Raw genomic sequence first — 13433 nt, 5'->3', positions numbered from 1 at the left:
GATGTACACACTAATATTTATAATGATCTTTATGAACTTACCTAGCTGCTTTCTGTAAATCATTTTTAAGTTATAAAATACACTTATAATATGATACTGTTTAATAATCAATGTTTAAATGTCACTAATATGTGCTAATATTAAAATTTCAAGTGTTATTTGGTCATTACAAGTGTTTTTTGGATAATAACAGTGTTATTCGGTCATTTGAGGTACCGTTATATTAGTATTCAAGTTTGTAACTATTCATTTGTTTGTTTGGAAAACTCTCTTTGTCATATTCTAATGAGGGATATCGACATGTATGTCCCTAGCCCAGTCTACCGACAAGGGACTGTATCTGTATGGGTACGTTGTAGAATCCTATGGGCTTTATTTAAACAGGGACAGAGAACACAAGTTGTCCTGGTTGAGACTATACACGGTGCTGCTTCAGTCTTTCAGGCCTTAAGAGTTAAGTCCTTTGTCCAAAATTAACCCTTTATGGGAAATACCACATGTTTGTAGATCACAGTTGTACTGTTGATTTGTTTTTGTCAGCCCAGTTCTGGTAAATGTGGTGTTATCGGAAAAGGATAATTTTATTTATTTCAATAGAATAAGCCAACAAATTTTCTATAATACTATTTTTGTAAACCGTTATGTTCAGTAACCTTTGCCTCATCTCATGAAATTTACCGATTTTACACTTTAAAAAGTATTTCAATATGAAAAAAAAACACCTTTCTTTTTCTTGAATCTACATCAAAATTGCTTTGCAACATTTAAATAATTTCTTTTGCCTGTTTTTCACAAAAAAATCTGTCTGCTTTCCCGCAATCACTTTTCTGTCTTCTTTTAAGAAGAGTTACAACAAACTCAACATAAAGTGTTCATTTCATTTTCCTCACTGAGTCAGTGTTTTTTAATATGAACTATTAAAGGGGCATTAGCTACGAGATATAAAAAAATGATATAGGATTTTTTTTTGTTCAATTATTAATGAAAGTGAAATAGTAAAATAATAATTCGCTTTCAGCAGCCAATTTGGTACAATTTTGTCTGAATAAGCTATGGATGTGTACTGATTGATATTTCAGTCTCATGATTTTTTTTATTAATTGTTATTGGCTTTGAACTAGCTGTCAGTAACTGCGAGTACTCTCAGATCTGTACTTAGTGTCCATTTTATTGTTAGGGATGAGGGATCGATTGATAAATACTCTGCCACGTCCGGTCTGTGTTCAGTATGTTTGGTGTTTTTCTGCTTTGTATCGATCTGATGAGTTAAGCCTTTTTTAACTGATTTTTATAGTTTGTTCTTATGTTGTGCTGTTACACCACTCTCCCAGGTTAGGGGGAGGGTTGAGTGCTCATAAACATGTTTAACCCCGCCACATTCTGTATGTGCCTGTCCCAAGTCAGGAGCCTGTAGTTCAGTGGTCGTCGTTGGTTCATATCTGTCATATTTGTTTTTCGTTAATTGTTTTGTTATAAATTAGGCCGTTAGTTTTCTCAATTGAATTGTTTCATATTTTTCATGTCGGGGCCTCTTTTATAGCCGACTACGTATACGGTATTGGTTTTTCTCATTGTTGAAGGCCGTACGGTTGCCTATAATTGCTTACATCCAATTTATTTGAACTTTGGTGGATACTTGTCTCATTTGCAATCACACCTCATCTCCTTATTTTTATATCGCTGATGAATTGTTCACTTGCAAGTGAATAATTCGACCTCATTTAATCCGTATTCGTGTGACCTTCAATTTAACCCCTTATCTGGACATGGGTTACGCAGGTATTCAGCCATTAAAAGAAAAGGAATGTCAACATTGAAAGTGAAACAAGGATGAACCATTTGGTTGACTGATTCGATTCACAAAAAAATCATTTTTATACAGGTAAAATCGATGATAATCATGCTTAAAAACCTACAACATGAAATCAAACAGACCTACAAAATCCAATTGCACGTGGTCGCTATCTATTTATTTTTATCTTTATGTTCATATCGGGTTTTATTACCGTCAGCAGTCTTGGGAGGTCATCTCGAGAGTTAATTAGATGGCGTCTAGACAAAAATACACACGAAATGTTGATACATATTATCAAGTCCGTGCATTGTTAATTGTTTATTTTAGGCTTTTTGTAATTCTGATATACGTTTTAGTATGTTGTAAATCAAATATGAGAATTTGAGTCAAAAACGATGAACATGAATTTTGACAGCTAATGCCCCTTTAATATTTAAGTCATGTGCAAGAGCTTTAGCCAAACAGATAGTTTGCTATAAATTGTATTTTTAAAAGATATAAAAGTATGTCAAATATGATAATTTTGGTGTAAACTGAGCTGTCGCGCATAAATAGTTTGACTAAAAACTATGCCTGAAATGGCCATTATATGTCAAATACTGTAAATTCATAAATTATTCGTGCATTTATTATTGATATTTTTGACAAATGGACAAAAATGCGAGATGATTATTATTATTGCGATACTCACCCAGTCGAATTATTCGCAATAATTTTTGAAATAAATATCAAGTTTACTTGTTTTGCAATTTCACGGCCAATTAATGACTCTTATCATATATACCTCCTTTTTTGGTGACTATATTTATTTCATCTATCCCACTCGGCGTGAACTTTAAATAACGAATACCACACTTACACAATTACAGTACGGTAGACTTCACATCTTTACATATATTATATCACAGAACAAGTATATTTAATTTATATATTATATAAAGTTAATAATAAACATGAGATTAAAAAAGCTCCTTCAACAGACAAGTTTTACTGCGCTTTTAACTAGTTCCCCAATCTGGTTAAAATTCAGATATATCTCAATTCATATGAGCATAACGAAATCAGAGATCTATATCTTAATTAGATTGACTAGTTTCCTTACTACAATTAAAGAACTTGTTATAAGCATTTGCAATAGAGCATATAAAAAACGGAATTGATCATTTATGCAAATGGAGTGTAAAACACTTTTTTCAAGTAGTTACCTTTACAGGTATAGTATTCGACAATCGACTGAATAGACGTTTTAGATAAATTACTATGTATTGTTTAGTCGATTCAATTTAATTGAATTCTGTTGTAGGATCAATCAAGAATTGACTAATTCAATCAGCTGTCTTTTTCTAGTTTTCAAGTTTCACGATCGTATCAATTGTATTCAATCGTTACGATCGTTTCACCCAAATGTCTCATCTGTTCATCAAGTGTCACAATCTTATGAATCTTATTTAATCGTTCAAATCGTTCAAGAGTTGATCAATTCACGCAACTGCCTGTTCCGTTTTCAAGGGTAACGATCATATTTATCGTGACCAATAGTTACTATCTTTTAAGGTTTGATCAATTCCAATCTAATTAAAATTAAATCTCCGCACTTGCTCCTCGTTGTTTATATGTCGCTCCCACGCGCGACATATAAGCAACGAGGAGCAAGTGCGGAGATTTAATTTTAATTAGATTGGATCAATTCAATCAAATGTTTCATCTGGTTTTCAAGACTCACGATCGTATCAATCATATTTAATCGTTACGATAGTTTTAGAGTTGATCAATTCAATCAACTGTCTGTTATCGTTTCAAGGGTCGCGATCGTATCAATCGTATGCAATTGTTACGATCGTTTAAGAGTTGATCAATTCAATCAATTGGCTTTTTTCGTTTTCAAGTGTCTCGATCGTAACGATCGTTAAATAGTTGATCAATGCAATCAACTACAGGTCGCATCTTGTTTTCAAGACTCACGATCTTATCAATCGTATTCAATCGTTATTATCGTTAAAGGGTTGACCATTTCAATCAACTGCCTTTTCTAGTTTTCAAGGGTCATAATCGTATGTATCAATCGTATTCAATCATTACGATCGTTAAAAGGCTTCATCAATGCAATCAAATGTCTCATCTGGTTTTCAAGACTCACGATCGTATCAATCATATTTAATCGTTACGATAGTATTAGAGTTGATTAATTAAATCAACTGTCTTTTACCGTTTTCAAGGGTCACGATCGTATCAATCGTATTCAATCCTATCGATCGTGTAAGAGTTGATTAATTCAAACAATTGCCTGTTCTCACCTTCCAGTGTCACGATCGTAACGATCGTTTAAAAGTTGATCAATGCAATCAACTGTCTCATCTTGTTTTCAAGACTCCCGATCGTATCAATCGTATTCAATCGTTACGATCGTTAAAGGGTTGACCAATTCAATCAACTGTCTTTTCTAGTTTTCAAGGGTCACAATCGTATATATCAATCGTATTTAATCATTACGATCGTTTAAGGGTGAGTCAATTCAATCACTGTCTCGTCTTGTTTCAAGACTCACGATCGTATCAATCGTATCCAATCGTTAAAGATTTGATAAATTCAATCGACTGTCTTTTCGAGTTTTAAATTGTAACAATCGTTTCGATCGTATCCAATCGTTACGATCGTTTAAGAGTTGATAATTTCAATCAACTGCATGTTCTCGTTTTCAGGGTCACGATCGTATCAATCGTATTCAATCGTTACGATCGTTTAAGGGTAAATCAATTCAAATAACTGTCTCATTTTGTTTTCAAGGTTGACAATTGTATCAATCGTATTCAATCGTTACGATCGTTAATGAGTTGATCAATTCAATCAACTGTCTTTTCGAGTTTTCAATTATCACGATCGTATCAATCGTTACTATATCGTTTACGAGTTGATCAATTCAATCAACTGTCTCATCTTGTTTTCCAGGGTCCCCGTGTCTGTAGTGGCGTTTTAGGTTCAAATGAACGTAATCTTTGTATAACTGGTGAATTACAAAATTAGGAATTTTGTTGCCATAAATTACTTAAAAGTTTACTAAATTCATTAGATACTAAGATTTGGTTTGGAATTTTGGCTGTACCCGTTGAAATCTTATTATAAACGGGATTCGCATCCAAATCTATACGCTGATGTTGTTTATAGAGCCCCTATATTAAAATACGATCCATGAAAACTCATCGATCCTTCGAATATAAACGTATTCTTAAAGGTTATAATTTCTACACTTAAGTAAGATATTTTACTATTGTCTTTATCTGTACTAACATTGATTTAGTTTTTAATAAATTAAAACATAACTACTAGAAATATATAACTAAACAGTTATAAAACATGTATGGTCCTTCATCCTGACGATACTTATCATTTCGGCATTGCACAAGGTCATGTTTTTTCTCAGACTGTTAATGACGTCTTTAAACAAAATCGGCCGGATGTGAAATAATGTATAACATATATATTAGCCAGTCTATGCGAAAAGGGTACAAAAAGTGTTATCGATTAACGTTCGGGGACACATTGTTGAAGTTCGTTAGAATATTTTTGAACAATATAAATACACTATTAACATTTTTATTATTGTAAGCTTTCACAAATTAAGTCAATTCTGTCCCGAGTTTGTCACTCAAAACGATAGAAAAAAAAACGCAGACATAAATTTTTGATTTTTCTTTTTAATTGATCATGTGGAAACTCGTTAATTATATGAGACAATGTTATGCTGATCCGACATAAGAATATTGAATTATTTATTTGTAAAGAGAGAAAATGACAACAATTTTCATCATCTTTAACTGTACGTAAAGACGTGAATACAACATTTAAAAGTAAAGCCTTAAGGAAATGCAAAAAAGACCTCATCTTGTCACAGTTTTTGAAATTGAAATTTAAGTTAAGATAAGTTCACTTTTTAAATATTATACAAATCAACACAGGTTCCCAACCGTTGTCCCCCTCCCAATTGAAAGAGAGGCAAAAGATAACAAAGGAATATTCCAAACTCAAAAGTCGATGACAAAATGACAATGGCAGAAATCGCGGAAAACACGAATCTAACAAAAATCCTGCTCAACATTTGGCACCGTCTTGTTCATCATGTAAGTACAAACTCGGTGATGTCACAATCAAGGAAAAGGGGACGGGATTTTTGTTACGACACTGAATTGGGGAACATATCCGTCGTTATCTGTTAAACAAATATTTCGTAACGGTCAACCAACTCTGACATGAAGGCGTCAGTAAAATTTTCGTGCGGATGACCTCAACTTCACCACTTGGAACCCTTCAGGTTAAATAGCTTCCTCGTAAGCAGCAAACCCTCTATCAAGAAAATCATGGTAGGAAATGCAAGCTCTGGAATATCGCATTGATTTCTGCTTTGTAAGAGAGAGCCTTATCGGCACAGGTGCCATAGGCGGATCCAGGGGGGGGGGGGGGCCTGGGGGCCCGCCCCCCCCCCCCCCCTTTCGTGGGAAAAATTTGGTTGAAAGTAAACACTTTATATTAATTATACGATTTGTCATTAAAAGTCACTCGAGCGGGAATCAATAATAATTACAATTAAAATGATTAAAGTCCCTTACCATCACAACAATGTCTATGCGTAACAAAAATAAGAAAATAACTCGATACATGTGTACAAAAAAATTACCGATATCGTAAGTGACAAGTAGCAGTGGCGATCGAGTAGCGTAGTCTCGCCGCGTAAGAGAAAACGATAAACCACGAGATTCCAATCCTTCTTACTATACAAATCCTTGGTGAAATGAAATTAAACCTGTATTATCACACAAAATTTCTGTATTCAAATGAGACATAGTCAGTGTCATAATATTTAACACTGAGAGACGAACACATATCAGGTGTGGATCCAGGATTTTGTAAAAGGGGAGGTGGCCTAGAAGGCCAACGTTTGGAGTGAGAATTTTAAAAAGGTCTATGCATTTGTCAAATGTAGATCCATAAATCCGCATCTGTTTATACTAATCTGGGAATAATATATTAGCCCAGTTCTAATCGAGCCCACCTAAAACGGGTGGTAACAGAGCTACCGTAAATCAACACGTTAACATTTAAAACATTTTCGACGCAATTAAAAAAAAAAAGAAATATATATAACCGGATTTATTAATGTATGTTTAAATAATGTTAAAAATAGTTAAATTGAAACAATGAAGTTTCAAATTATTTAAACAAATTTAATTTGTGAAATCACGCAGAAACGTGGTTAATGGAGGCCGCCATATTTTGGATGAAAACAAACTTGTTGAAAGTCGAAACCTGCATTACTGTTTCGTAATTTATCGTGATTCACCAATAACAATTTGTACTAAAATTTAAAGGAAAACTTAGTTTGAAATTAAAACTGTCATTTAAAATCATGGACGATAGGGGTAGCCCGTCATCATCTCTAAACTCAGCGAGCACCGGCGACACAGGTCATCTCTTGCATGAGCTTATGAACTTGCAGAAATCAAATGGTAATTTAATACATAATATAATTTCGATACGAGGCTTATGTTACCTGTGAAAGAGGATATGGTTCTATAAGATTTTTCAAAATAGCGTTTCTTACGTTTTTCAAAACCAAAACAACATCAAAACCTTGTGGTCAAAGATTAAAGTGTAGGCACTGGCTATGGACTATGGTTAGAAAACATAACAATAATTAAAATTAAAGGACACTGCCACTGGTGACATGATTAATACCACGTGGTCTGTCTGCAATCGCAAATTAAGACATGGAAAAAATGTAATCATAAAACAATTTGAAATCTACGTTTTGCATTACGGAAATTCAAAGATACAAACGATTTTTCTCTTTAAAAATGAGGTTTGGTCGTTTATTTTTACAACTTTCATAAAATTACTTTCTTTCTCTTCCGCCGGTACTACTTGTTAATCGAGAGCGAACATATCGGTTTTGGGCTAAATAAGTTGGCTTAAGTTTATGTTTCATCCATTTAATACATCAAAAGCGTCACATTCGTTCCCAATCTCTTGTCAAACATTGTTTATTTTCTTTAATTTTTCTTCGGCCGCCATTGACTACTTTTGTGTAAACTACCGATCGGAACCGGACCAGATATGACAAAAATCCGCATTTTTACGATAATAACTACAGATGCACAAATGGCACAGCAGACAGAAAAAAATATACCAAAAAGAGAAAACTATGCATTAACAGACTATTTGTTAGATAACTTTGTTAAAAATATCCATCACATTGATATAAAGAAACAACTGGGACTAATCCATTGAGTACCATGAAACAATGAATTTTTAGACATGAACATTTTTTTTTAATTGAAATTTTATTGCTATATGATACTTTCTCTTTTTTCACTTGATATTTAGTATTGTATATATATGAAGGTTGCACTATAATAAACCATTCACTCATTCATTTAGTTGGGTAGGTAGGGTAACTAGAACCAGAGACATATTGTATTATATGTCTCTGCTAGAACCACACATATATTGTTATATGGCCCAAGAGGAAAACAATAATTCTGTACAGTAACTATAAATGAATATAGAAAACATAAACTGAAACAACTGTTATCATGGTTATATTTTAATTGTATTATAATTAATATAAACATATATACCATAAAGGAAATAGAGCATCACCGCGACGCGACAAATGACATTGAAAAAAATACAGTTTATTTTTTTTACGCCAAATGTGATGCTATCCAAAATATCTGGGGAGAACACTGCGTCTGTCCATACTGGCATACATCATGTACATATGTACGCCCCAAAAGTGGATTCCGTTCTCTAACTTTAGTTTGCCTCAACCAAATGTTATAAAACTTATACACAATACTTAAGCTCAAACCACAAAGCCCAGGTCAAAATCGAATTTGGTCTGTGTCACCTTTACCGTTCGGGAGTGATGCCCCTTTATAATGTTATATGCAAGCGGAAGCATCATCTGTGTCCATGATCTGTGTCCCATGGTGTTTAAGGCAGACACATTTTCTGCTGGAACCACTCAAGACAGCCATATTTTAAACTAAGGATGCCACAATGTGGATGTCAGTTTAGCACACCAAACAATTCCTCTCTTTAATGTTCTTTTTGCATGTAATAACATCTGTTAGTGAATACCATGATTCTTTTTATCTTTGAAATATTGATGTTTTAGCCCGAAAGTTTTGTCGGAAACATAACATTGACTGTCAAGATTATCTCCCTTCCGTCCATTACTGATGCAAGGTTCAACTTGGCTTTGAATATCAAACTCAGCATGGCTGAAATGGCAATGATTCAATGTTACCGTAGACACAATTATTATCACAAATATTTTGTTTACGCCTGCACATAATTGGTATGTGACCCAATCTTGCATTCCGGCAATTAGTCTTAAAAAATTTCTTTACATGGTTACGTTTTCAACTTAATCGTAGCCACTGTCAAAAGGTCAAAAAAAGGACAGATAATACTATATCCAGAAGGAAAAAGATGACATATTATGTAAACATTTGTCTCTTGTAAAACTGTACATGTATTTAGACCTCTAGTTGTGTCATTGGTATGCTATTTTATTGACAAATACCCCACATTTCCTTTTACTCATATTGATTTCAGGACAGGAAAAAGGGTTACAGAATACCCTAACTGAATGCATTATTTTGCACATTCTTTGTTATTGGTATATCTATAAATGCTGCATGCTTGGTTGAGAAGCAGCAAATACCAATAAAGTCTCTAAAAGTCTTCAGTTAAATCAGGATCAGGATTGAATTGATGGTCTCTTACACTAGGATAGCACATTACCATGGAATCAATTTAATAAGATTCCTATAGTAAGAACAAAAGTGTTAATTTTCAGATTTTTTCTAGAAACTACTATAATGTACATTGTACCTACTGTATTGTCATGATTGTAATTACATTTATTTTATTATTGCAGCCATGTCCAGTGCAAGTATTTCATCCACATTGAATATGAGAGAAAGGTATGGCACTATATATGTATTCTTTTTATGCCCCACCTACGATAGTAGAGGGACATTATGTTTTTCGGTCTGTGCGTCCGTTCTTCTGTCCGTTTGTCTGTCTGTCCCGCTTCAGGTTGAAGTTTTATGGTCAAGGTAGTTTTTTGATGAAGTTGAAATCCAATCAACTTGAAACTTAGTACACATGTTCCCTATGGTATGATCTTTCTAATTTTAATGCCAAATTAGAGTTTTTACCCCAATTTCACGGTCCACTGAACATAGAAAATGATAGTGCGAGTGGGGCATCTGTGTACTATGGACACATTCTTGTTCCATATTTCATACATGTGACATGGCATCATATTAAAGCATCTTTCATTAAAAAGCTGGAGTAATTTAGTCATAAATAGTCACAAATTAATTTACTGGGGTTAAAATCCTTTGTTCTTGCTATTTGTTGTGTATATCGTTAAGCACAAGCATTCTATGATGTCTTGAACACTGTTTAAGGTGCCATTAATTAATGATTGATTATGACTTCATTTTGTGAAAATAGCAGGGTAAAGTTCCAGTGCAAGGCATGTATAGCTTAATCAAAGATAATGTTGTGATGTAAGCTTATTTGATACGTGCCATATGCATGATATGATGAAACATAGTTGTTAATGCACATGTAGTACAAGATTTAGTGTTTATGACCAAAGAAGTATTTTCAATACCTGTCGATTGTCAGTGGTTCTTCGACTTCCTCCACCAATCAAAACTGGCTGCCACGATATAGCCAAGCATGCTGAAAGTGAAGTAAAACACCAACAATCAATCAATCAATAGCCTCTCCCTTTATCCTCAGTAATTCAAATATTCTTTGGTTCATCTATCATTGTATCCTCCCCATTGAAAGTAATTACTGTAAATTCATTTATAATTGCGTGCATTTATTATTGCGATTTTTGCAGGATTGACATAAATGTGAGATTAATTATTGTGATTTCAGGAAAATATCAGAATGTGAGTTCTTATTATTGCGATACTCACCCAGTCACATTATTCACAATAATAAAAACCTCGCAATAATTTTTGAATTTACAGTAGTTGTAATATCCTTTCACTAAACGTTTGTTTTCAACTGAATGTTGCAATAATGATGATAACTATAATTTTATTTATACAGTGCTGATGTACCAGGACCAGGGGAGGCAACTGCTCCAACAATAAATGAACTTATGCAGACATTCTACAGTCACAGCCAGCCTTCTCATAGGCAGCTTATGTAAGTATATACCTTTGAATTTAAATAAAAGGAATGTTGGATGAATATCAATGGTTCATCAAACCAACAACAAAAGTCTACCGAAATATATACAATAAAAAAAAAAAGGAAGTGGAAGATACCGAAAGGAGAATCTAACTTTTTAAGTCTAAGCTAGACGAGAATAATCCTGGCCAAAAAATAAATTATGAAAAAGACAAAAACAGTACAAAACAGTAACGGTACATCAAAAACTAAAGACTGAGCAACACAAACCTCACCAAAAATGATTACAGGTGCTCCAGATGGGTATGCAGATCCTGATATCAACTCTCGTCTGATTATTAGCTTCCTGATGGGGAGACAAATCTCCCACATTGGAGTAAAAATCTCACAACTCATTTGCACAATAATTTGACAAAGTTTGAAAAAAACCTCTGTAATCCATGGTTGGATTTTAACACAGTTCTGGCTTCTTTCCTTTAGATCTTTATTGAAATGTGCAAATTTTGAGACAGCCTTACTATCAATTGTAAGACTTTTTTTTCAAAATGAAGAACATTTTTTGTTTTATCTTATTACTACAACTGTTTTTACAAATTTTTGTTTGATTCAAATGTTTCAGCTTAGCACTATAAGGGAAAATAAGTTGATTATTTAATTTTATAAAGGAATGAACTGTAAATTGACCTAATTTGCTTTGTAGCAAGAAAACAAGTATGGTTACCCAATCTCCTTTTTTATTTTCTGAAAGCACATGTAAGAGCTATCTTCTTGTATTTTATTTAAAAATTTTATGGTTTATTTTTCTTTCTATTCACACAAAAGTGGTTTATCAATGCATAATCTTTACAAAACCAACAATTTTGTACAACCTGTATCTTGAAAAAAAAGCTCTGTGACCCATACTTTTTATTATATTTTGTATGATATAAACTACATTTTGGCAAAGTATTACTCAATTATATCAATATTAATTTAGACCATGCCTTTACCATGAATCAGTGTTCTCCCCAGGATTTTATGATAGCACCAGGGTAACACGTGTGGACAGCTTGGTGAAATAATTTATACTATCAGTTGTGTCGGGTCGCGTCACTTAGCTATATTTCTAGTTACTGTAGTTTTTATGTCTCTTGTTTTGTTTTAATACTGTGGTACTGTATTATGTAGACATTGAGTCAGAAAATTATTGGTAAAAAAGAAGTAAATCAAAAAACAGTTTGTTTACTTTTAATATTTTTTTTAAATAAATAAAACATTATTCATTACAAAATATTCATCTAAATTTAAAATAATTAAATCTTTTATAAAATCCATGATCAATAAAAATAAAATATTATTCAAAAGAGAACAAAAATGTTCAATTTAAAAAACTTTCTAGTTTCTAGAAAGAAAGTTGTTGTATGTGAAAGGATTCCTGTCATAAGGAGATATAAAATTAACAAGAACAAATATTGTTTTATTATTTGAACCAGTATCTATCTTAAATTTAAATAAAAAGAAATTTTTCATAAATTTTAAAACACTTGCCATAGATATCATGTAAATATTAACCTTTCTTGTCTTTGGTGATAAGCAAACAAAGATACAGACTTAATACTGCACTCAAATCTAAATCTTTATTTGTCATGATCCATTTATAAAGAATTCCTAAATCTATAAATTTATCTTAGGTCTATAGATCTATCTATAAGTAACCATATTCAATGACAACAACAAAGTCTCCCTATTTTTCCCGCCTTAATGACAGGAAGTAGTTATAAATAGATTTAACATGTGCTTATGGATAAAATTTGCAAGATTACTTCTGTTATTCATTAATTATATTTATGGATATAGATATCCAGTTTGAAGGTACAGTCATGCATTTTATTTATAAAATAAAATAAATTGCAATTAATTGTAAATACACTTGAATGTGCTACGTGAACTAACTGGGTCATGTGATATGTACAGATGATTTACTTGTTGACAGATACTTTAGTTTGAAACCCGACTAGAATGCAATAACTATGTCCTAATTAAAGATAATTTGGCCATGGTTTAATCAGAGACATATAATACTATAATATAACAATTGAGAAATGTATAATTGTCAATTATCCGTTAATCAGTAAACGTTATTATGTACAAAAAATGTACTGGCTTGTTTACAACTATCGGGTCGATACTGTTTGTGTACAAAATATTTGCCGACTTGTCACAGGTCAGCGCTTGGGTGGTGAGTGAAGCCATAAAATAGTTATCTGTAACCATAAAGTTATGATCTCTTAATTAAAACACAAAAGAATCATGTAACAAGTGTTAATTACATCGATTAAATCCAATCAACAAGGTTAACCTCATAAGGTAAATCGATCACGTGGTGTAAACAATCTGTGTTGAACTGGTTTGAACTGGCCAAATTTCACCTGGAATT

The 13433-nt window shown here is 32.8% G+C and overlaps 2 protein-coding genes across 5 annotated transcripts in view; one reads left to right on the top strand and one right to left on the bottom strand.

The window, feature by feature from the left end:
• Nucleotides 1-827, bottom strand: part of LOC127702312 (DNA repair-scaffolding protein-like) — a 56942-nt gene extending 56115 nt beyond the window's left edge. Inside the window, exon 1 of the mRNA XM_052206448.1 lies at nt 723-827. Within this exon, the coding sequence (XP_052062408.1) occupies nt 723-764 (42 nt within the window). The 5' untranslated portion in view covers nt 765-827. The remainder of the gene's footprint in view (nt 1-722) is intronic.
• A 6100-nt stretch (nt 828-6927) lies between these two features.
• LOC127702311 (enhancer of mRNA-decapping protein 4-like) overlaps nt 6928-13433 on the top strand; it is a 53130-nt gene continuing 46624 nt past the window's right edge. For 2 of the 4 annotated variants that reach the window (XM_052206446.1, XM_052206445.1), the window contains exons 1-3: nt 6991-7293; nt 9735-9780; nt 10934-11032. In XM_052206446.1, coding sequence (XP_052062406.1) covers nt 7194-7293; nt 9735-9780; nt 10934-11032 — 245 coding nt within the window. In that variant the 5' untranslated portion in view covers nt 6991-7193. Of the gene's footprint in view, nt 6946-6990; nt 7294-9734; nt 9781-10933; nt 11033-13433 lie in introns of those variants that run through there. The other 2 variants (XM_052206447.1, XM_052206444.1) reach the window with 2 other exon arrangements.

Source organism: Mytilus californianus, unplaced genomic scaffold (genome assembly GCF_021869535.1).
Source record: "Mytilus californianus isolate M0D057914Y unplaced genomic scaffold, xbMytCali1.0.p SCAF_5, whole genome shotgun sequence".
Classification (NCBI taxonomy): Eukaryota; Metazoa; Mollusca; class Bivalvia; order Mytilida; family Mytilidae; genus Mytilus; species Mytilus californianus.
The sequence above is the reverse complement of the archived record's forward strand: the minus strand, read 5'-3'. Positions and strand labels throughout refer to the sequence as shown.